This window comes from Schistocerca cancellata, chromosome 1 (genome assembly GCF_023864275.1).
Source record: "Schistocerca cancellata isolate TAMUIC-IGC-003103 chromosome 1, iqSchCanc2.1, whole genome shotgun sequence".
NCBI classification, from domain to species: Eukaryota; Metazoa; Arthropoda; class Insecta; order Orthoptera; family Acrididae; genus Schistocerca; species Schistocerca cancellata.
In genome coordinates this window covers 419995280-420019272 of record NC_064626.1, presented here as the reverse complement: position 1 = coordinate 420019272, position 23993 = coordinate 419995280, and the positions used below count along the sequence as shown (strand labels likewise).

General features: G+C 41.4%; 1 protein-coding gene across 4 annotated transcripts in view; it reads left to right on the top strand.

The window, feature by feature from the left end:
- Window positions 1-23993, top strand: part of LOC126175967 (G-protein coupled receptor Mth2-like) — a 572026-nt gene that overhangs the window by 538007 nt on the left and 10026 nt on the right. For all 4 annotated transcript variants that reach the window (XM_049923072.1, XM_049923089.1, XM_049923081.1 and 1 more), the window contains one exon: window positions 12410-12488. In XM_049923072.1, coding sequence (XP_049779029.1) covers window positions 12410-12488 — 79 coding nt within the window. The remainder of the gene's footprint in view (window positions 1-12409; window positions 12489-23993) is intronic.

The following is a 23993-nucleotide window of genomic DNA, read 5'->3' as shown; positions in this document are numbered from 1 at the left end:
GTTTACGTGTTTAGGTATTCTACCTTTACAAGGTTTTTACATTACGGAGACTCTCTTTTTTTTTTTAACTAACGTAATGGGCAAGAAACAGCAGACTCTTTAAACAGTGACAGTCATCAATATAACAATGTTGTTATTCTCGTCTCCAGTTCGAAGGTTGGTTTGATGTAGCTCTCACACTACTCTACTCCGTGCAAGCTTCATCTCCGAATAATCTGCTGCAGTCTACATAATTTTCAACCTGCTTACTGTATTCAGCTCTTTCAGAGCTTATATAAATATGTCAATTCCAGCAGAGAAAAAAAAATTAAAAAAACAAGAAACAACAAAGAAAGAGAGCGAAATGAGAATAACCAAGTGATATGGAAGAAGGCAAGTATAGCACACATCTTTCAGAATTGTAGAACAGGCGCAGGTAGAACAGTGGTTCCATCCTTCACAAACTGGGAACCAGAGTCAGGTAACGTCAGTTTCCGGTCCGAAACGTCAGCGCAGCTGTGCGTTTTACTGGCGCGCAACACTGCCGGCTGATTCCGAGTACGCACGGTGCAACGGCTGCTTCCGCGGGAGGCTGCCGCAGGAAGTGGTCGCGCGCTCCGCCACCGCGGCGCTGCGGTCGAAGGGCAGGCGCGCTCTTGCAAAACAACCATTCCATCCACTAATTTCCATGCTAGCTTTCAATACTCTCAACTTAACGCTTTTTTTATTTACATCCTTTACCCGACTGGTCCATTGAACTGTGAAAAATGTACCTATCTGCTCTTTTGGGATTTTCCTTTCAGAGACTGTCGTTCTGAGAAAAAGAACCTGACAGTGTGTGCATTAGATACTACCTGGATCGATGGACGTCGGCAGCTAGTCTTGTAAAGTTGGCGCCCGACTTTCGAGAAATATACATTTTTTCAGAGTTCTTGGTAGATATGCTATAGTTCTAGACTTCTCTGTACTAAATTTGAATAGTTCTGCAGAATATCGCGAAGAAAACACCATTCATCGGGAAAGTTTTAATGTTGTGAAAAAATTGTTCACCATTTTGCGAAAATAACTGAGCTTCTCTGCGCTAGTTGTGATCGGTGCATGTAGCTACAGCTTAGTACTCATCGTGTCGACTCCCACTACGTATCGGACTGCTGACAGTGCGAACAATCTAACGGTAATTGCTACTTTTCCGTCTACTTATTGCGTCGTATTACAACAGCTTTAATTTAATTTGATATTGTTTGCCACAATTAAGTACCGGATTTCAAGATAGCTGTCTCTTTCACGAACTCCAGTTACTTCAGTGTTCGATAGAAAAAGCGCTTCCAAACCTCCGGCTTGGCCCTCCACACAGTAATGGTTGGCGTTCCAACCGTGTGACAGTCCGCCAACATGCAATGACTGGAATTCTTGCACTGACTGGCCCGACCACATGCTACATATTACCAAATACTATAATTTCGTACACCTGAAAAGGAGATTTTAAAATCTCGAAACCAGTCGCGGTTTAAATAAATATATGTACAACGAATGTGGATCTCTCTAAATTATCATGCCTCTCAGCTGTGGATGACCGACTTACCAAATCTTGTGCAAAACTTCTGTTTTTACTTGTTTTCGCACTGTGTTCCTAAGGCCCAATTCACACAGAAATGGCGTTTCGCGCCACGCCCGTGAAGCAACTTAAGCTAGGCGCAAATTGAGACGCGTATAGCGCGCGTGGAGCGACGCAGCGCAGCGCGCATTTTTGTAACTTCACTGGTTCAGATGGGACCGCGCAAATTGCGACGCGACGCGACTGGGACGCGACACGCGCTTGCGCCAGGTCGCGCGGCGTTGTGGTTGTGGCACAGTTTCTCACGCCGCGCGTGCCTCTCTAGCACCGTGGGAAATTTGAGCGGGGAGTAGCCCGGCCATATGCTCACATCGGAACGGCGCATATGAGTAGTGGTAGTATTGTCCATACGATAAATTTTGCCTTACTGTGTACTAAATTTTATTGCCTTTGGGTAGTGTTTTTCCTCATTTAAACGCTCCAGCTTTTCTGTTATTTATACCTGTATTGTTTTGTTTTTCTTCTGTCAAGAAAAATGCGTACTTCAGTAACTGATGAGCCATTGGCCGCTGGAATTGTATCATATGCCACCGCGATGTTTTCAGATCGCAAGAAGGAACAGAGGATAGTGAATAAGGAAACAAGGAATATTATAAAATCATGTGATTAAGAAGCAAGGCAGGAAAGTAAAACTAGGTTATCTCTTCGCTGCCTAGTATGCTGGCGTATATGTACGACCTGTTACAAACATTTAGAAAGGGATAATCTCCATAGGTGTGATCCCTTTGTGCTCCTGGTAAAAAGCGTCCAAGATCTGAAGTATAGAAGTCTCACTGTGATTGCTTGGATATGGATGTAATAATGTAATATGACACAGTGTAGCCGGCCAGAGTGGCTGAGCAGTTCTAGGCGCTTCAGTCTGGAACCGCGCGACCGCTACGGTCGCAGGTTCGAATCCTGCCTCGCGCATGGATGTGTGTGATGTCCTTAGGTTAGTTAGGTTTAAGTAGTTCTAGGGGACTGATGACCTTAGATGTTGAGTCCCATAGTGCTCAGAGCCATCTGAACCAATTTTTTACACACTGTACTACATGCATGTGAACATCACATTTTCACTGCAAGCTAGAAAGAGTCGAAAAGCAGTCACAAATAACAAAGTTTTAATTGGTTCGCCGTGATGAGAAAAAGCATTTAAATTGTTGCATGCACATTATCAGCATTAATAAACTAACTATACGACAGACTACACAAGTGAAGAAAATGGTCGGTATTATTACGAAAATAGGAAGATCCTAAAAGAGTGTCATGATTAGATATATTTAATTTGTTGAAATGTACTGCTGACAAAGGCAGATCTACTTTCGTGACAATGTTTTTCGAACTAAGCTCACAAGGCACAGATGGGTACCTTGTGCTTTCCTGTCGCGCGCATTGTCCTCCGCTGCTGACAATACACTGGCCATTGTGTTGTGCGACAGATCAATTGTTCATTTTTCTCAATAACAACTATTTTACACAGAGATGGCGTGGCGGCGACGCGCCGCTTCGTGGTCCGTGGCACGTTCGTCTGCCGCCGAAGGGACGCTTGCCAGAGAAGCCTAAGTGGTGCGCTGCTGTTTTCACTAATCCGGAGTCATCCGATGTGCGTAAAAAAAATTATGAATTGTGTAACAGAGACGCAGTTATTCTGAATGAGCCTCTGTGCAAGCCGTGTTATAGTGCGTAAAAATCCGTGAAATCGTCTGCATCCATCTCGCACAGAAGGATACGTTGTCCTTGGCGTTGTCAATGACTGAAATCCAGTTTCCGGGTGGAAGGATATTTTGACCCTCTCTACAAGAGCAAAATGTCTATCACACGATAGGGAACTATTCCCTGTAACGAGGAATTTCAAGTCTACGGCAAAAGAGTTGTAATATTTTGAACTTCTCCCAAAAAAATCAGCAATGTGTAGGCTTACGTTCAAATGAAAATACTAGGGTGAGTCAAATGAAAACCGTAAATTTGTAATAACAAATCGAAATGTCGCGCCGTTATCCTGTAAGCTGGCAAGCTTGCTACAAACAGCGTGCAGAATGGGCTCTAAGTGGCAGCATAGTGCAGATGCACACATACCGTCGCAGTATCAGTGTACAGCTAGCCGCCCCACTTGCGACTAGCGCCAGGGAAGAACAGCGCTCTGTTATTCGATTATTGCATAGTGAAGGTGTGAAACCTATTGAAATCCATCGACGAATGAAGGTTCAGTACGGTGATGCATGTTTGTCACAGCAGCAAGTCTACGAATGGAGTAGGAAGTTCCTCAGTGGAAGACGCTCCTCGTCCAGGTCAGGCGCAACGAGTTGTGACTCCACAGAACGTTGCAGCAGTTGAAGCCACAGTGAAGAAAAACCGCTGAGTGACACTGAATGACATTGCAGCATGTTTACAGATTAGTCATGGGTCAGCACACCAGATTGTGCATGATATGCTCCAGTTTCACAAAGTGTCTGCGAGATGGGTGCCACAGCAGCTGACTCCTGAAATGAGAGAACGACGTGTTGATGCTTGTGGAGAACTTCTTCGGCGCTTTGAACAAGAAGGTGATGGCTTCCTTGCAAGAATCGTTACTGGGGACGAAACCTGGGTTCACTTCTACCAAACGGAAACGAAGAGATCGATCAAGGAATGGCGCCATTCCTCATCACCAAAACCAAAGAAGTTTCGAGCAGAACCATCCGCAGGGAAGGTTATGCTGACTCTCTTTTGGGACGAAAAAAGGCGTCATTTTGGAGCATTACATGCCGAGAGGGACCACTGTCACCAGTGCGTCATACACAAATCTCCTAAAAAATCATCTGCGGCCTGCAATCAAATCAAAGCGACGTGGATTGCTGTCAGCAGGTGTCCTTTTGCAACATGACAATGCAAGGCCCCACACTGCCCGTACAACAGATGCAACAATCACAGACCTGCGTTTTGAGTGTCTTCCTCATTCACCATACTCACCAGACCTTGCCCCAAGTGATTTCCATATGTTTGGACCACTCAGCGACGCAATGGGAGGAAAGAAGTTCCGTTCTGATGAAGAGGTACGCCACGTGGTGCATGAGTGGTTGAGTGGACTACCAAAAGATTTTTTTTCTTAAGGAATTTATGCACATTGTAAGCGCTGGAGGACTTGCATTGAGTGTGGAGGAGATTATGTTGAAAAGTGATACAGCTTTGTACCACTTCTCCACAGTAAATAATATTTAAAAAAATATTTAAGGTTTCCATTTGATTCACCCTCGTATTATGAAAAATAGGTATTCTGACTACAACATTCCAGTTTCGTTGTTTTTCTCCGGATACTGTGCTTCACTTTACCTAACGTAATGTAGAAACACTATTGAGACATTCTCTGAAAATGCTGGAACGTTCGGGATACATGTTCAGTTCTTTCATTACGTAGACTGTGCCACATTTCTTTCCTTTTTTCACCCATAGCGGGTGTACCCAATATCTTGGTCGCTGCTCGACATTAACGACTCACGAGATGTGCAGTGTACCAATAGCTTCGTCTGAGGAAGATGACATGTTGTGATCCATTCGTAGCACGATCGTCCCACGTCTCTCTGGCGGCGCAACTTCACTGCGAATTGCTCACGTCCCACCGGCCGGTGTGGCCGTGCGGTTCTAGGCGCTACAGTCTGGAACCGCGTGACCGCTACGGTCGCAGGTTCGAATCCTGCCTCGGGCATGGATGTGTGTGATGTCCTTAGGTTGGTTAGGTTTAAGTAGTTATAAGTTCTAGGGGACTGATGACCACAGAAGTAAGTCCCATAGTGCTCAGAGCCATTTGAACTTTTTTTTGCTCACGTCCCGACCGCGCCACGTCCCTGGCCCTACGGCACCAGACGTCCACGCCACGTCTAAGACAGCGCTCGGAACCAGATCAATTCGCAAAGCTGTTGCAGAAAAACGAGATACTTCCACATTAGACGCCTTGGTCTATTTCTTGTTGGGGTTGCGCATATGGTTAATTTTGCCCGTACAAGTGTAGCGTTATCAGCTCTGTCGCTGTGTTGCGGGACGCTGTCTTCCTATGACGGATCGCACCGCCAGACAAATTATGTGGCGTCCTCTGTGACAACCGCGCGTCGTTGGTTTCGTAAGCGCTGAGTGGTATTGCTTGTAAAGCGGAATGACGCCGCTGTCATTGTTGCAGATAAGGGAAAAACAGGAACCGTGTCATCGACGGGTACGCCCTTCTCTCATCTGACACTGCTGCCATATACCCAGATTGGAACAAAAATTTATATCAAGATTCTATAACATACTCCATTTCTTCACTATGATATATTTTATATGATAGTAAGACCTTTTTATAAGTTTATTTTCCCGGTCTTCTTCTATTGAGGCAAGAACGATGGTAAGGGATACAAAGTAAAAGTGACTGCCCTGAGAATTTATTGACAGCCTGCACGCAACGTGTTATATTGGATGGAGAGTCATAGAGAGGTGTAGAAGTAACTTTGCGTGAGCGCCAGGGAATTACGTTGAGATCCTTGCTGTTCGAGTAGAATATTAATGGCCTGGCACACAATATTAGTAGCAGCTTCAGACTTTTTGCTCGTCACCCACGTATCTACACTACTGGCCATTAAAATTGCTACACCAAGAAGAAATGCAGATGATATACGAGTATTCATTGGACAAATATATTATACTACAACTGACATGTGATTACATTTTCACGCATTTTGGGTGCATAGATCCTGAGAAATCAGTAACCAGAACAACCACCTCTGGCCGTAATAACGGCCTTGATACGCCTGGGCATTGAGTCAAACAGAGCTTGGATGGCGTGTACAGTTACAGCTGCCCAGGCAGCTTCAACACGATACCACAGTTCATCAAGAGTAGTGACTGGCGTATTGTGACGAGCCAATTGCTAGGCCACCATTGACCAGATGTTTTCAGTTGGTGAGAGATCTGGAGAATGTGCTGGTCAGGGCAGCAGTCGAACATTTTCTGTATCCAGAAAGGCCCGCACAGGACCTGCAACATGCGGTCGTGCATTATCCTGCTGAAATGTAGGGTTTCGCAGGGATCGAATGAAGGGTAGAGCCACGGGTCGTAACACATCTGATATGTAACGTCTACTGTTCAAAGTGCCGTCAATGTGAACAAGAGGTGACCGAGACGTATAACCAATGGCACCCCATACCATCACGCTGGGTGATACGCGATGACGAATATACGCTTCCAATGTGCGTTCACCGCGATCTCACCAAACACGGATGCGACAATCATGATGCTGTAAACAGAACCTGGATTCATCCGAAAAAAATGACGTTTTGCCATTCGTGCACCCAGGTTCGTCGTTCAGTACACCATCGCAGGCGCTCCTGTCTGTGATGCGGCGTCAAGGGTAACCGCAGCCATGGTCTCCGAGCTGATAGTCCATGCTGCTGCAACTGTTCGTGCAGATGGTTGTTGTCTTCCAAACGTCCCCGTGTGTTGACTCAGGGATCGAGACGTGGCTGCACGATCCGTTACAGCCATGCGGATAAGATGCCTGTCATCTCGACTGCCAGTGACACGAGGCCGTTAGCATCCAGTACGGCGTTCCGTATTACCCTCCTGAACCCACCGATTCCATATTCTGCTAACAGTCATTGAATGTCGGCCAACGCGAGCAGCAATGTCACGATACGATAAGCCGCAATCGCGATAGGCTACAATCCGACCTTTATCAAAGTCCCAAACGTGATGGTACGCATTTGTCCTCCTTACACGAGGTATCACAACAACGTTTCACCAGGCAGCGCCGGTCAACTGCTGTTTGTGTATGAGAAATCGGTTGGAAACGTTCCTCATGTCAGCACGTTGTAAGTGTCGCCACCGGCGCCAACCTTGTGTGAATGCTCTGAAAAGTTAATCATTTGCATATCACAGCATCTTCTTCCTGTCGGTTAAATTTCGCGTTTGTAGCACGTCATCTTCGTGGTGTAGCAATTTCAATGGCCAGTAGTGTACATACGTATAAGTGGCAGTCAGTTGAAGACAAGACAGATAGAAAGAAGTGAGTAAACTTTTTATTATTTGAAAAGCATTCACCATATCTGTGAATACATTTATGCCACTGCGAGACAAGATGCCTTCTTAGAAAAATGTTTGCGGTAGCCTACGAAGCGATAGTACCCAGGCGTCGTCCATCTCTTCGTCCGAAGCAAATCGACAGCCACAAACGTATTTCTTCAGGGCTCGAAAGACATGGAAATCGTCTGGGGAGAGATCGGGACAGTTTTTAGGACGTGCAAGGGCTTCCCAGCGAGATTTCTGCTGCGCAGTCGCAATAACCTTGATAACATTTCGGCCCGGCGATGATCGCTCACTGAATGTAACCGGCCCATTTAACCTGCACCATCGCTGCTCACTCCGGTGTTCGCTACATACCTCGCCAGCCGATGATGTCAAGCTGGTTAGTGTTCCGCGCCGCGACAATCGCCCCATGTCCTGAAACCTAAGTCGTGGTTGGTTGCTTCAGTTGCTCGTGAAATGGTCTCACCGGAAAATCCCCACTTCATTGCTACCTCGGAGATGCTGTGTCCCATCACTCGTGCGCTAACTGTAACACCACATTAAAACTCACTTAAATCTTGATAACATACCACTGAAGTAGCAGTAACCGATCTAACAACTCCGCCAAACACTTGTTGTCTTACATAGGCGTTGCCAACGGCAGCACCGTATTCTGCCTGTTTACATATCTCTGTACTTGAATACGCATGCCTGTACCAGTTACTTTGGCGCTTCGGTCTAAATACCACTGTACAAGCCGTAATTGATTTATTGTCCTTGCGATCACTGCAAGATGGATATGTAGGGAGGCATATGCCTAGATTCCTTGTTTGTTACTGATACTTGAAGCTTTTTATGTTATGAGAAATGGTTCTCGTCTTCTTCAAGCCTCTCCCAGGTCAAGTTTTCCTGCAGTTCCGTGACACAGTCTCGTGGCTGAAAGAAACGTGCTACTATTGATGTTGTCCTTCCCTGTACAATTTTCATATCCGCTGATAGTCCTATTTCGTATGGATGCCACACACTTGTGGAATATTCCAAGATGGTGTTTCATAAGCAATGTCCACTGTAGACTGACTGCTTTTTCACGGTATCCTATAGTAATGAAACCTCCATACACGGAAGGTATTGCTTGTTGTGAGCTTATAATTACAAGAATGAGGTGCGCAAATTATCATTTTGAAAAGGCGCCGGTCGTTGTGGCCGAGCGGTTCTAGGTGCTTCAGTCCGGAACCGCGCGACTGCTACGGTCGCAGATTTAAGTATTTCTAAGTACTAGGGGACTGATGACCTCCGATGTTAAGTCCCATAGTGCTCAGAGCCATTTGAACCATTTTGAAAAGGCACTTATTTCAGCCTTTTTTGAATGCAGAGCTATCTGTGACACTTGGCGTACAGTTTATCACAAGTTCTTCACGATGGATAACTTTAGGAGTAATAATTTTTTGGAATTAGTTTCTCTGTTTCAGCTAATTTATCGTTTTCTTTTTTCGATAGAATATCAGCACAAAAAATATGTAAGTGGCAGGTGTAGTACATGAAGTAGATGTAGATGAAAACTGACAAATTATTACTCCAGAGTGGGTAGTCTTCGACAGAAATTACGTTCGTAACGTTGGGTCGAATCTTAACTTCTTTAACTATTCTGGTCTAATATTATTTAAAATAAACTATTTGAATAAGAGCTCCGAATAATTTTTGAGCTGTTGACAGAAAATGTGAAAATATCTGCAGTGTGGACGGTCTACATTCGAAAGTTGGATTCATATCTCTTCTTGTTTCTTCTTTTTAATAACTACATGTTTGACTTGAAAGATCAATATTAAGCCCTCACATGAAGCTGACAGTATTGTTTTAGTTGACGCACTGCAACTGATCTACTGAACTAGCCATGTTAACAGATGCGCGGTAAACGTTCTCGGCGAGAAGCGAGATGCCTACGGCCTACGCGACCAGCAAGCAGCGATGTGCAAGCAGAATGCTACATTGTGACAGCCACAAGGCTCCCTGCGAAAAGCGAGGTGTCAGCAGGACGGCTGCAGCATAAACGCACCCTGTAGCTACAAAAATTCTGTTATGGCATTTCTCAGCCTCGGGCCCTACTGGCCAGGAGTCCCCATTGGGGAAGCTGGACCGCCGAGTTGCAAGTCTTTTCAGCTGACGTCACAATGGGCGACTTGCAAGTCGATCATGATGAAATGATGAAGATGACAACCCAGTCACCGAGCGAAAAAAATTTCAGACCCGGCCAGGAATCGAAACCAGGCCTGCTGCATGGCAATCAGACCAAACTAACTTCTATACACGAATGTACAATATATAATGATCTGTCAACTGAACAATCCAGGAAAGGTAACTCTTAAACCGGAAATATTCGATTTAAAAAATCCACAATATAAAATTGGTAGCGAGAGAAAGCCTTCTCAAAGTGAAAACAAGTGAGAAATATGTAATTACTCGTGTAGATAAACAAAAAGTACACTAGAATCAAGCCTGCAGAATCGATTCGCGATTGGCGAACTGGTAGTTGTGATCACAAATGCACGCGAAATAACTGTAATGAAACAACTATTAAATCAAAATGTGAGTAGGCCGAAAACGGAAATCCAACTAAGGGAAGTGCAAAAAACAGGGAGAAGAAGCATCCCAATAGGTCATAAAATACATCTACAACGTTTTTGTTATGGAAATCGCTTTGTTCACCTGCACCTGCGGATACTATTTTAATTAATAACATTTTCAAGCTCTCCAAATTGCCTCCTCTAGAATATAATGACAGGCCCTAGAAGTTAACCTATGCAGCCGACTTTATGTTTGGATTTTTTAAAACAAGAACCAAAAGCTGTTTCATTACTGTAAAATACAAACAACTATTACAAATTAAGTCAAGAAAATACTGATTTGCTTTTTGATATAAATTATAGATTTCTTTTACTCTGATTGGAAGTCATTTTCAGTGTTCCAACTGCACTGTTCTTTAACCTGGGCATCAGAAGATCTGTTTGTTTGATGTATGTACGATTTCGGACAGGTGCCACATTTTATCTAATTCACTCCAGACATTATTTGTTATGAACTACTCTACCTTATGCGGTATTTGTTATCGAAGTTGATTGTTATTACTGGCATGTAAGTTTTTTCCATAAGGAAAGACTGCACACTGTTCAGACGCTCTTCCTCTGTAATGTAAAAAAGCAAATTTCTGCCGTTGTGTTTTGTGTTTGTCAACAACACTGCTCGTCCATTTCTCATCAAATTTCTTTTGTTAGTTAATAACATCATTTGCTTATAACTTAGCTAATAGGTGAATGAAGATATTTTGCCATTATCTTTTGTTTTCTTCATTTTATAATACGAGTCCCCAAGCGAGGTGGTGCAGTGGTTAGCACACTTGACTCGTATTCGGAAGGATGACGGTTCAAACTTGCGTTTGGCCATCCTGATTTAGACTTCCCTAAATCGCTTCAGGAAGATGCCAGGATGGTTCCTTCGAAACATCACAACCGATTTCCTTCCCCAACCTTCTCTAATCCGATGGGACCGATGATGTTGATGTTTGTTCCTGTCTGCCAAATCAGTCAACCAATCAATACCAGTCATCAAATTCTTCACTCATACTTTGCATTTTATAGGAACAGTAAACGTCGTAGAAGTCAAAATCGCATTAATGTCGTATGACGTGCTGCTTATGGTCAGGACTGCTTCACTTCTTGAATGTTTATAAGATGTGAATGTATGTCTGTGTACCTGTAAAAACCAGATGGGAATAGTTGTATAACCAAATTGGCCTACAGTATGAAGTACGCAAATGCTATTATCAGCAGTTCAACAACCTTAGCTAAGAACTGTTGTTATTAATCAATCAGTGTTGCAAAGAGAACACAAATCTCACGTTTCCTAGTGGAAACAATTTTCAATGAGTACCGTAGTCCTCTTCGAAAACATGAGAGAGATGGTCCAGTTTAATGTCTCCTGCAGTAGATGGGTCCTCGTTAACAGTTTGCTCCAATGCCATGGCACTAAGTACAGCAATGGGCTTTGAGCTCTGAATAAGGATGGACACTACTGGTAGTGGAAACTGTATGTATTCACTCCAAGTTATAGGACAAATTTTGATGATGATATTTTCCTCCATGGTTCAAACTGACTACTTTAAAGTCAATGAACAATATGGTGTTAATGCAACAGATTCATTTTGGCCACAGATATGTGTAGTTTAACTAATTTAAAGGAATAAGTTTGCCACTGATATAAATACTGATTATCTGTTTCTCTGTGTCTATAGTCTCTTCACTTTTTATTCATTAAATAACATGAAATGACACCTTGAAGTAGTGTCTGCTACAAGTCAAGTGATGCTTCTTGGCAGTGAGACAGGACAGTACGGAAATCTGGGTGCAGAAAGCAAAATACCCACGACCACATGCTCATTCACATGAGAAACTTTTCCCCTATGTATTTCAACAGACCACAGACTCTTTTTAATGGGTGTAAGTCGTACATTCGTTGATGCTACTCTTCATGACATCAAGGATTGTGATGCACAATATCCTAAAGCAAATGAAAAATTTTGTACTCTGCTAGGGTACTATAGTTTATAAAAAACTTCTTTCCAAATGACATGTCCATCTGATGCAAACCATCTGAAATATCTGAAACACCTGTCATTTATGACTGAAAGTTTGTTCAAAGTTAAATACTGACAACAATTGCAAATGAAATCAAGGAAATACTGATGTGCTTTTTCGATATAAATTATAGATTTCTTTTATTCTGGGTGGAAGTCATTTTGAGTGTTTTAACCGCACTGTTCTTTCCTTGTTACAGCCTTCATCATCTACTTTTCATTCCTGGCAAGTTTCTTCTGGCTCAATGTAATGTGCTTCGACATCTTTTGGACATTCAGGTAAAGCCTTGCAGTACTATATTCATCATTTAAAAGAAGAAAATTTGATATGTTCATAGAAACATTGGAATTTGAAATCTGCAGAATGATTAAATCAAAATAAAGTCTTACATAGTCTGTAAATTTTCTAAATAATTTGTTCCTTAAACTTGAAATATGTGTTAACATGGTGGGAAGGGATATTTATGTTTATTTTAAAGAAACACAATACGAAGGACAGTAATGAGTATGTGTGTCATGAGCAGCTTTCAATATATGAAGCTGTTTAAAGAGTTCTCTACAGTACAATTTTGGGATGTCACTCAGTGGTCACTCGAAATGCAGACTGAATTTATTCATGTTTAAATAACCTATAGCTGTAAACATGCTTACTGCAGTTGAAAAAAAGCATTTAGTCTAATCTAGAGTGTGGCTTTTCCAATTTTCAGATTATGCTGTATTTGTTGTACCAAAGTCTAGTTCCTACCTATTTCTTGAGTTTCATTATTTGAATAATTTTACAGTAACAGGTTTTGGCATTCTTAAGTATGCTGTAGTAGATGAACAGTGGCTGAGTGGTATAATTAGTAAAAGCAGCAGCCTTTCCCTTTTAAAGTGGTGCCTTTTAGTCTGTAGGACATTAATTTGCCGCCTCTCTTAATTGTGAAAGGGAATCTCATGGTCAAATCCTTCATCACCACTGTTAAGACACTTGAGTGAAGCACACTGTAGTCAATGATGATTCCCTGGTTGAAACAAAGAACCCTTTATTCAAAACATAGGTTGGATAACCAGTAGAAGATTAATTGTGATCACTTAAAAGTGACAGAAACAAAGTCCACTGGCCTGATACAAATTCCGAGGGAAGCCTCATCCCGAGTGGGTGGAAGAATGGCATCCAGGAGGGCCGTGCTGTGTGATATACTGTAAAGCAGTACACAGATGGTGCGATGTAGAACAGAGAGCCTGGAGCTGGTCTTGGTGAGTTCCAATTGAGAGGCTACACGATGTAGCCGCCTGTCTCTGGCCCGGGACTGAGTGAGCAACTGAATGCTGCCTCTGGAGGCTGTGCTTCTCATTAAATATCCAGCAGGTGGGATTATGTCCACAACCACATGGCGTGTGGATGGTACATGTTTCCTCTATGGCACTGCCACCATTTTCCAGATAAATGCGCAGCTCAGAAGAATGGCTGGTGCCCCCTAGTGGCATCTGTAATGAGCAGAGTATCAACAGACTGTTTGTACACTGTGTTGTGTCCACAATATGGAAAGAATCTGTGGTATTTATAAATAGTCTTTGGAGGACAGACACCTGCAGGCCAAAGGTAAGCAATGCACAGGGCAAAGACATTGTGCTGCAAGAGTAACATAGTCAGCCTACAGCTGATTTGAAAACCCCTAACGTCTTGAGAATTTGGTGAAGCCAACTTGGATGAGGCCACAAATTCTGCATTGGAGCTTCCCTTGGGCGATGTGAGAATTTGAACAGAACAGGGTGTCCAGAGCAGGTGCAACCCCATCCCAGGAACACAGGACCAAAGTTGTGAAGCAGACACTGTCCAGGTACTGCCTGGCAGTACTGTGAAGAGAAAATATAGAATTATCATTAGTGTAAATTTCAACCAGATGTGAGCTGCCCAGTGGCCCACGGAGGCAGGTCTGGTGACCCAGTGTTGACTCCTTATGAGGCACGAAAGTGCTAGTTGCCACAGAATGGCAGCAGTGGTGATGGAGGTGCTGGAACACTGGGAGACAGGGTTCAACCAATGATACGCCAGCAGTGTGGCACTGACAACAACAGATGTAGCAGCAGTGGGCACTGACATACCTGTGAACGGTAGTCACTGGCTGTGAGAGCAGGAGAGATACTACAAAAAGAAAACAAAGGTCCAAGAAGAGGAGAGACTAGGGCAGCAGAAAAGGTTGCTGCTAAATGTGGGCTGCAGAAGGGAACTGGAAGAAGCTGGCCAGGGAGGGCCAGGGCACAGAAGCGCCCAGGAAGAAGAGGAATCTACACTGCAAAGAAGATCATGTGGTGCAGTGAAGCAGAGGCACGTAGTGCTACGCTGTCCATGAGAGAATGAAGTTGACCACGACTGCAGCAGCTGAATGCAGCTGTGCACAATGGTGGGCTTGCCTGTGGGAGAACAGTATTGGTTTCAGCTGTAGTGGACTTGGGGGATGAGACTGGGACTGCATACTGTACACTCTGAATTAGTGAAGATGTACTGCCAGCCTGGAAAGAGACCAGCCACAGCTGCACCAAGGCAAAGGTGTGGAAAATGAGCAGCATCGAGCACAGCTAGGAAATGGGAGTGGTTGAATGGAAGCTAAATCATGGTGCTATGAGCAGAGAGTTGACCGTGGCTCATTGTCATGGACGCTGACTGTGGCTGCAATGTGCAGAGCAGTATGAGTCATGGCTGGAGGTGTGTGGCGGACAGGCACTGGACGAGACGAGGAGATGGCACAAGAGCCAGTGAAGGCACTGGAGCCAGAGGAGGTACTAGTGCTACGTCTCATACCTGTGACAAGTCATCCCTCGTTGCTTTATTTTTCCACAGACACTTACAGCAGTGATGAACCATCCCATGTGACATTGTTTCATCATCATCAGTGACCCCCTAGAAATGCAGTTGGAATAGCAAACACACCCATGAGATTCAAGTCCATGCAGTTCACAGAAGTGCAAGAGATGTACACACAGCATGAAGTCATGACTCAAGCAAAGTATCCAACCTGACTAATAAGACAATGTCTCTTGTAATGAGACAAAGGTGTAGCATAAGACATGTTTCTATCATCGTTCTCACTGTTAAGTCCTGTTTTTATCCCTTTCACCAATATTAAATTCCTCATCACCACTGTTAGGACCGGTGTTGGGTGATGCATGTAGTAGTGAATGATGATTCCCAGGTTGAAGTAAACTCTTTATTCATGGCACAAATTCACAATAAAATTATTTTGTGCAACATCTGCAAGATCTTTCGTGATTACTTGAAAGTAACACAAACAAAGTCCACTGCATTATACCAATTCTGAGGGAAGCCTCTTCCTTAGTGACTAGGGTTGTTCAGTAGGGCCACACTGTGAGCATTACAGGAAGCAGTGTGGTGAAGTATACTAGCCACATTTAATTATGGTCATTAACATAATCTACAGAATTAATTCATCATTTGAGGGGAAGTCACAAAGTTTTAACTACCACCTCAAAAAAGATCAAGCAGCAACCATGAAACTTAGTCCTTCTCCACACATTAACCCTACAGTGTAACATTTTTTCTCAATGATGGATGACCTGGTGAAGACCTCAGTAGTAAAGTATGCATTTCATAAAATATTCCACCTCTCCATAACTCTGGAAATGCTAGCCATTCAATGGTTTCTTGATTGTACAAAAGAGGAAGATTAGAAGAATGTGTGAGGTGAGGCAAAATTTGATAGCCCGAAGGAGCAGCATGTGTGAGTGTGTCCTGTGCACAGTGAACTGTGAATGTATAAAAACAGCTTTGTACGACACTTCATCTTGACTGCCTCCTGTAACCTCAGCAGATTTTGGCCATGTTTCTCTGACAATTTGCCCCTTAAGAGCATAATCTGTTAGCAGTACACCATGTCAGTGTCAAAAAGTACTCAGTGTCACCTTGGCCAATGATGGATGGGGTTTAACCTTTTTCGGCAATGGTGAATCCACATGTTTTCACTACTTGCTTTTCTCCTATGTCTCAGGGTCATATTAATGCATCCATCATTCATCCATGGTGATTAGGCAGCTAGAGAATTCATCTGAATTGGCCTGACACAGTTGCAACATAGCCACTGTTGCCTTGGTTTGGCAGACATTTTGAATGCATGTCAGCAGTTGTGGAACCCAGTGGTTGTCATTATTTGCCTTGCTCAAAACATTGTGCTAAATGTCAAAAACTGATCCATGACTAATTTTCACTTTTTCCACCAACATCTCAATTGTTATATACCAGACTTTGAGTACTAGGGATTCCAGCTTTCTTGCAATTCCTAGTTCTTCAAAGAAAGTCTGCCACTTAATTTTTATTTATTTATTATTATTTTATTTATTTTTTTCTCTGAGAACATCATCACTGTGGCATGGGGATTTCTGTGCATACCAACATTGTAGACATTTAGCTACAAACAAACAAGAAATTAACCATGTGATTACCGCACACATTATGTGTCAGATTGTATCTGATCACTAAAGCCAAATGGTGGTGGGTACGGAGGAAGCAAGTTTAGCCCACTAAGCTTACTGCCATGAGCGAAAGGAATGAAGTGGAAGGAAGAGGGGGTGGGGGGGTCAGGGTGAAAAGGAGGGAATAGACTAAGGTTTAATCACAAAGTGTTGCTATACAAAAAAATAAGAAAATGCCTACTGACATGTTCATCATTAATAATAACACCTACTTCATCACACTTGTAGAAACATACAAACCAACAGCATAACAAAAATCCACTATGCTCAGCGACAAAAAAGTTTTACGAATATCATTTGCCTCTCTTTGGCGATGCATACTTCGATTCTATATCTCTGAGGATTCTTTCTTGTAACAGGATGTGTCAAATGTATGATTGAATTAATTCTGTGTCATATTCATAAATAAATGAATAATAATATGTGCTGAACGAATGTCTCCCAAAAACTAATAATGACACTATTCCACATAATTACTGAAAAGAAGACACAGTGGGGTATGAGGATCCAGTCAGGCCATTTTCATCAAGATTTCTTCTTTTTTGGGATCAGCATGTACTGAATATCATCACGAAATGTTCTGAGACATGTCTAACAAGTTACGATTCTAATGAATCCACAAGTGGCACTATTGGACTTGCTGTGGGGTTATAAAATCTACATCCTTTTCATGTCTGAAATTGCAGTTTTTTGCACTCCTACATTTCACAGATATAAACATTTTGAAAGAAATTGTGTTCACCAGCAAGATGCTGAGGAAGATAGTTGCTGCATTTCTTTCATGCTATGGATGCTGTTAGTACCATGGACCACCATTTATGTAAGAGTTCCTTATCATAAGGAGCAAATAAGCTGATGACTGCCATGTAGATACATTGAAAACGCCTATCTTACGTTTTTGTGTGGTCTTGATTTTAAAAACGAAAAATTGATGAAAATGCAGAATTGAGGAAAATGTTAAAACCCCAAAATATATGCAAAAATACCTGTACTTGGCATATATGATTAAAAATTGCAATCCTCTTCAATACTTTGAATAAAACCTTCATAAGTGAAGGAAATTAAATGTACAATATATTATTTATACAATAATTTGTGGTGATGGATTTCATGTTCTTAAAAAATCACAGATGTGTAACAGCAAGTAAAAACACATTTAAAAAAATTGAAATTTGTGTTTGGGTACAAGGCACTCAAGCTATTCTGTGACATGCTGTGACCACAAATTATATGTTCAAAACACATGTTTTTGAGAGATCATCCTTTGTGCTCAGCCAGAAAAAGGCAAAAATTGATGAACATGTTTAATTAAACCAAAAACATCACAGCAGCTAAGTGGTTGTCAACCATGAGCATAAATGTGGACATGTGATTAATGATAAATTTTGTCACCATTACAGTTATTGTTTAATGTTTTTCTTATGAGCCACACTTCATACACCCATAACTGTTAAAGTGTTATTTTAGGCTTGATGAGAGAAACAGAGACATGAAAAAATGAGTTTACTTCCCCAACTGATGTTTAAGCTTATTAGAAGTGAGCACAGTGAATTTCTATACACTGTGTAAACTGTAAATTTGAAAGAAAACTCAGGTGCTACAATTTTGCTTCATGCCCTCTATCACTGCTTCCAATCTTTACAATCTACAGTGTGTGGTGCAAAGTATACACCTGAGTAGTGTATGTAGTTGTTGCAACTGTATCATGTCAGATTTGAACATGGAAGTCTTTAAAATGTGCTATTGCAAAACCTTTGTTCTATTTCCATGTGACATCTCTGTCATAGCACATCATCTGCATGAAAAGTATATTTTCAGCACTTCACAAAATGCTTTCATACCCACCTGCATTCCAGTCATTGAAGGGCCCCACACCTCCTCTCTACACAACCAGAGGGTGAGCTCATTTTACATGTGTTAATGTGGTGTGGTGGCTGTGCAATAAGAGCTCACTAACCAGAAATGGGCAATGTTTCTTCATTTATGACCAAGCAAATTTTTGGGACTCAGTGTTTGAATTTAAAAGGTTGATGATTGATATTGTTGCTGAATACAGTACATCAGAAATACATGCAAAAAGTGAGACTGGCTTGTAAGTAGCACGAGAAAAGATGGTGTCTGGGCCCCTTTGTCATTTATTGACTTGGTCCAGAACACTTTGCGTCGACTGTCTTGTTTTTTCCATTACCGCTGCAACCTAGCAGTAGTTTTATCATAATTGGCGGTGAAGCTAAATGTTGCAAGTTGTGTAGGCAACACTGTGGATTATGTCAGTGTTTCCTCCCTCACATCTCCCCTCTCCACAACAGCCTAAAATATTCCCTTAACTCTGCCACCACCCATGTTGCAAACCATTTGTGTTTAGTGCCACTTATAACTCATTCAGTCACATTGAATGTCAAAAGGAAGAAAATGGGATGAAGCCAAGCGAGATGTTGAATAAGAACTTAGAATCAAGGTAAACCTTACTAAGAAAAAAATGTAAAATCAAGGAATTTTTAGCATTGATGTTGTGGGTTTTTCACTGGGGTTAAGAATTTATGGTGTAGAATAATGAAAAATGTAAAATCAAAGAACGTAAAATTGAAGTTTCACTGTACCATGTTTTGTGTTTCAAATCTGTGCAGTGACTATGTTAAATGTATGCACAGGTGAAGGTATATAAATTTACATATTCTAGTAGAAATGAAATTCACAACTTTCCTTTTTTCAGTGTGAAGATTTTTCTTTCTGAAGGTCCAAAATCATTGTCTGTGAAACTTATGTAATTGACGTAATGGTATGAAAATTAATATACAGAATGAGTAACAACTTAAAACTGCACCATCCTTCAGCAAGTACATGGATTCTTCTTGTGATTTCTGTATCTTGGTACTGAATTAGGTGGTGCTTTGATATTGATCATTTGGAATAAACGTGCCCAAGTCCTTATCTGCTCATTCAGATTTAGGTTTTACTGTTTCAGTCCATTACCATACTTCTGGCAAATTCTGGGATGGTTTCTTTTAAAAGAGGTCAACCAGTTACCTGCCCTATAGTTGTCTGGTTTAAGCTTTTGCTCCAGCTCTAATGACTTCATTGGTGATGAAATCCTAAATCATAATCTTCTTTCCATTCATTGTTCACAGTTCTGTGTTCTGAATGATGCCAGTAGCTAGTTGGAGGATGTACGTGGACCACAATCTTTAAACTTCAAATTTCACCTGGTTTACCAATGGAACATGGTTTCACCAAGAAGCATAAATAGCAGCCTTAAATGTGCAAAATGTATATTACAAGGGCTGAAAATCATCACTCCTGCATTCAGAGAAGCAAATGAATGATGTGGCATGTCAAGTATTCCGATCAGAGACCCTTTTTCTTTCTTATTCCCTACCATTTCTAAGGAAATAAACCTACATATGTCCAACATGTTTATCAATTGCTAATACCAAATTTACTGGCAAGCTACATCAAAGATCAATATAATAATATTGCATTATTTAAAAATAAATTAAAGACATACTCACTTGAAAAAACTTTTTATTCATTAGATGAATTTTTCAACAGATAAATATAGACCTTTTATGCATATATTTTTACAGTGTGTTTCTTAGGTATTGTGCAACATATATTAATCCTTGTATGATGTCTTTTATCACTTCGCTTCTGTTACATTTTACTTGTATTTATTTATTTTCCCTGAAATTGTGTTTGTAAAATAACTGCACTATGTTTGATGTAATCTACATTTATATATTCTTTAACACGCATAAAAGAACCAACAGAATATACTCGGGCAAATGTAGGTATAAAATAGCCATATTTGTGTTGTGCTGATGAGAGAGAAGAGGAGTGCTCCAAGAATTGCCAAGAGACACAGAAGTGACATAGAAAAAATTGATGACTGTATTTGGCAATGACCTGTAAAGGTTTGCTGTTGCCTTGACTATAGGACAGTGTCAAAACCTAGTTTGTGACAAAGTAGGTTGCATAAATTCTCATGAATGTTGTGAGGAGGAAACAAACCTAAGTATACGTCGTGAATGCTAAAGACACAGAATTCACTATTGGCTATATAATGCCAGTTGATCCTTTGGCTTAATCAAATAATGGACTATAATTCTAGAAATGCATGGAAATTCTGCAATAAATAGTTTCTATTCCAGATTTATGTGGAATATAAGTGCCTACGATAAGTGCTTCCTCTTGGTGTACCAACCCCTGTGGACATCTATGAGATGTCATGCACATTCTTAGGCAAACCTTCCCAACTATTAATTTGTCCAAGACCACACAGCACAATTACCTGGGCTCCCAGTGGTCTTCAACAAGCATTGCACTAGTGGAATAACATGATGCAATACCTCCCCAAGAAAAAATCCCTGAGCAATATTGTAGAAATACTGATGACATATTTGCACACAAATGAAAATGTGTTTTAATTGTTCATGGCAATGAAAGAACTGGCATACAACATCTTCATAACATACCAAGCAAATCAGTACCATATTTCATTGCTAGTGCTCCAATTATTACAACAATTTTATGTTATTATGTAAAGAACACACAACATGTGGTAAAAGTTTGAGGAATGTATGGCTTTGTACACAGAAAGGGGTGCAGAAGAACTAATGTCACATTATTAGCTTGAAGAGTAGTGCATATAAACATTTGTGAGCCTTGTATACACTACTGGCCATTAAAATTGCTACACCAAGAAGAAATGCGGATGATAAACGGGTATTCATTGGACATATATATTATACTACAACTGACATGTGATTACATTTTCACGCAATTTGGGTGCATAGATCCTGAGAAATCAACCACCTCTGGTTGTAATAATGGCCTTGATACACTTGGACATTGAGTCAAACAGAGCTTGGATGGTGTATACAGATACAGCTGGCCATGCAGCTTCAACACGATACCACAGTTCATCAAGAGTAGTGACTGGTGTATTGTGACGAGCCAGTGGCTCGGCCACCATTGACCAGATGTTTTCAATTGGTGAGAGATCTGGAGAATGTGCTGGCCAGGGCAGCAGTCAAACATTTTCTGTATCCAGAAAGGCCCATACAGGACCTGCAACATGCGGTCGTGCATTGAATGAAGGGTAGAGCCATGGGTCATAACACATCTGAAATGTAACGTCCACTGTTCAAAGTGCCGTCAATGCGAACAAGAGGTGACCGAGACGTGTAACCAATGGCACCCCATACCATCACCCCGGGTGATACGCCAGTATGGCGATGACAAATACACGCTTCCAATGTGTGTTTACCGCAATATTGCCAAACACGGATGTGACCATCATGATGCTGTAAATAGGACCTGGATTTATCAGAAAAAATGATGTTTTGCCATTCGTGCACCCAGATTTGTCATTGAGTACACCATCGCAGGCACTCCTGTCTGTGATGCAGCATCAAGGGTAACCGCAGCCATGGTCTCCAAGCTGATAGTCCATGCTGCTGCAAACGTCATCGAACTGTTCATGCAGATGGTTGTTGTCTTGCAAACATCCCCATCTGTTGACTCAGGGATCAAGACGTGGCTGCACAATCCATTACAGCCATGTGGATAAGACGCCTGTCATCTTGACTGCCAGTGATACGAGGCCGTTGGGATCCAGCACGGCATTCCGTATTACCCTTCTGAACCCACCAATTCCAGATTCTGCTAACAGTCATTGGATCTCGACCAACGCGAGCAGCAATATCACGATACGATAAACCGCAATCGCGATAGGCTACAATCCAACCTTTATCAAAGTCGGAAACATGATGGCACGCATTCTCCTCCTTACACGAGGCATCAAAACAACGTTTCACCAGGCAACGCTGGTCAACTGCTGTTTGTGTATGAGAAATCACTTGGAAACTTTCCTCATGTCAGCACGTTGTAGGTGTTGCCACCAGCGTCAACCTGGTGTGAATGGTCTGAAAAGCTAATCAGTTGCATATCACAGCATCTTCTTCCTGTCGGTTAAATTTCCCGTCTGTAGCATGTCATCTCCGTGGTGTAGCAATTTTAATGGCCTGTAGTGTATATATAACATATAAAAATTATATTGGGTGACTTTAATACACAAGTTGGCAAAGAAATAAAATTTAAATCAGTAGTTGGAGATTATCCAGCACATGCAAGAACCAACAGAAATGGGGAAAGACTCACAGATTTTTGTAAACAATTTAATCTAAAACTAATGTCGACATGTTTCTGACTGAAATAAAGACCATGTTCCAACCAAACGAACTTAAACCAAAATCAAGAGTATTTCTGAGAGTAAACACTAAATTTCTCATGCAAAATCAATCAGGACAAATTCTGTGCTATACTAAACACAAGAAAAATGGATGATTGGGACGAAATTAAAGAAACACTTAAAGAAACGGGACAACAACAAAGAATACCAAGACACAGATGGTGGAACGAGCTGTGTGATGAAGCAATTGACAATCGACTAAAGGCATGGAAACAATGGAACAGTAATAAGAAACATGAATACTGGGAAGGATTTAAAGAAGAAAGGAAAAAGACAGCAAAAATCATCAGATCAGTGAAAAGAAAATATGACAAAGACAGATTTCAAGAAATGTATTCAGACTTTAAAACAAACAACACTAGAGACTTCTATAAGACTTTCAGAGAAGTTTTAATGGGAGTCCAGTCACCAATTTTACATTTTAAAGATAAAAATGAAAAAATGGCTTTAAGCAATAAAGAGAACTGTCAAATTTTAGCTGAATACTTTGAAAATCTATTAAATTGTGAGGAGCCTAATGACAGAGTACAATTTCAAAAACCACAACATGGAAATCCACCATCGGAACCACCTACAGTAGAGGAAATAGAAAAGATTATCAAAGCATTGAAGAATAACAAAGCACCAGGAGAGGATGGGATAGTATCAGAAATGTGGAAACAAGCATTGATCCATCCTCTCCATAAAAAAGGAGATAAAACAGACACCAACAACTATAGGGGCATATCCTTGTTACCAGTGACATACAAAATACTTTATAAAGCACTTTTAAATAGAATAGAGGAACAAGTAGGACCTAATATAGGAGATTATAAAGCAGGATTTAGAAAAGGTAGATCATGTGCAGAACAGATTCTTAATTTAAAAACAATTTTGAGAGTGAGAGCTATACAAAATAAAAATACAGTAGTTACTTTAGTAGACTTCAAGAAGGCCTACAACTCAGTTGGCTGACAAACACTATTCCAGATACTTTATGAATCAGGGATAGATGAAAATGCCAGAATACTTGTTGAACAAACGCTCACAGATACAACATCAAGAATTAAGTTTCAAAGCAAAAT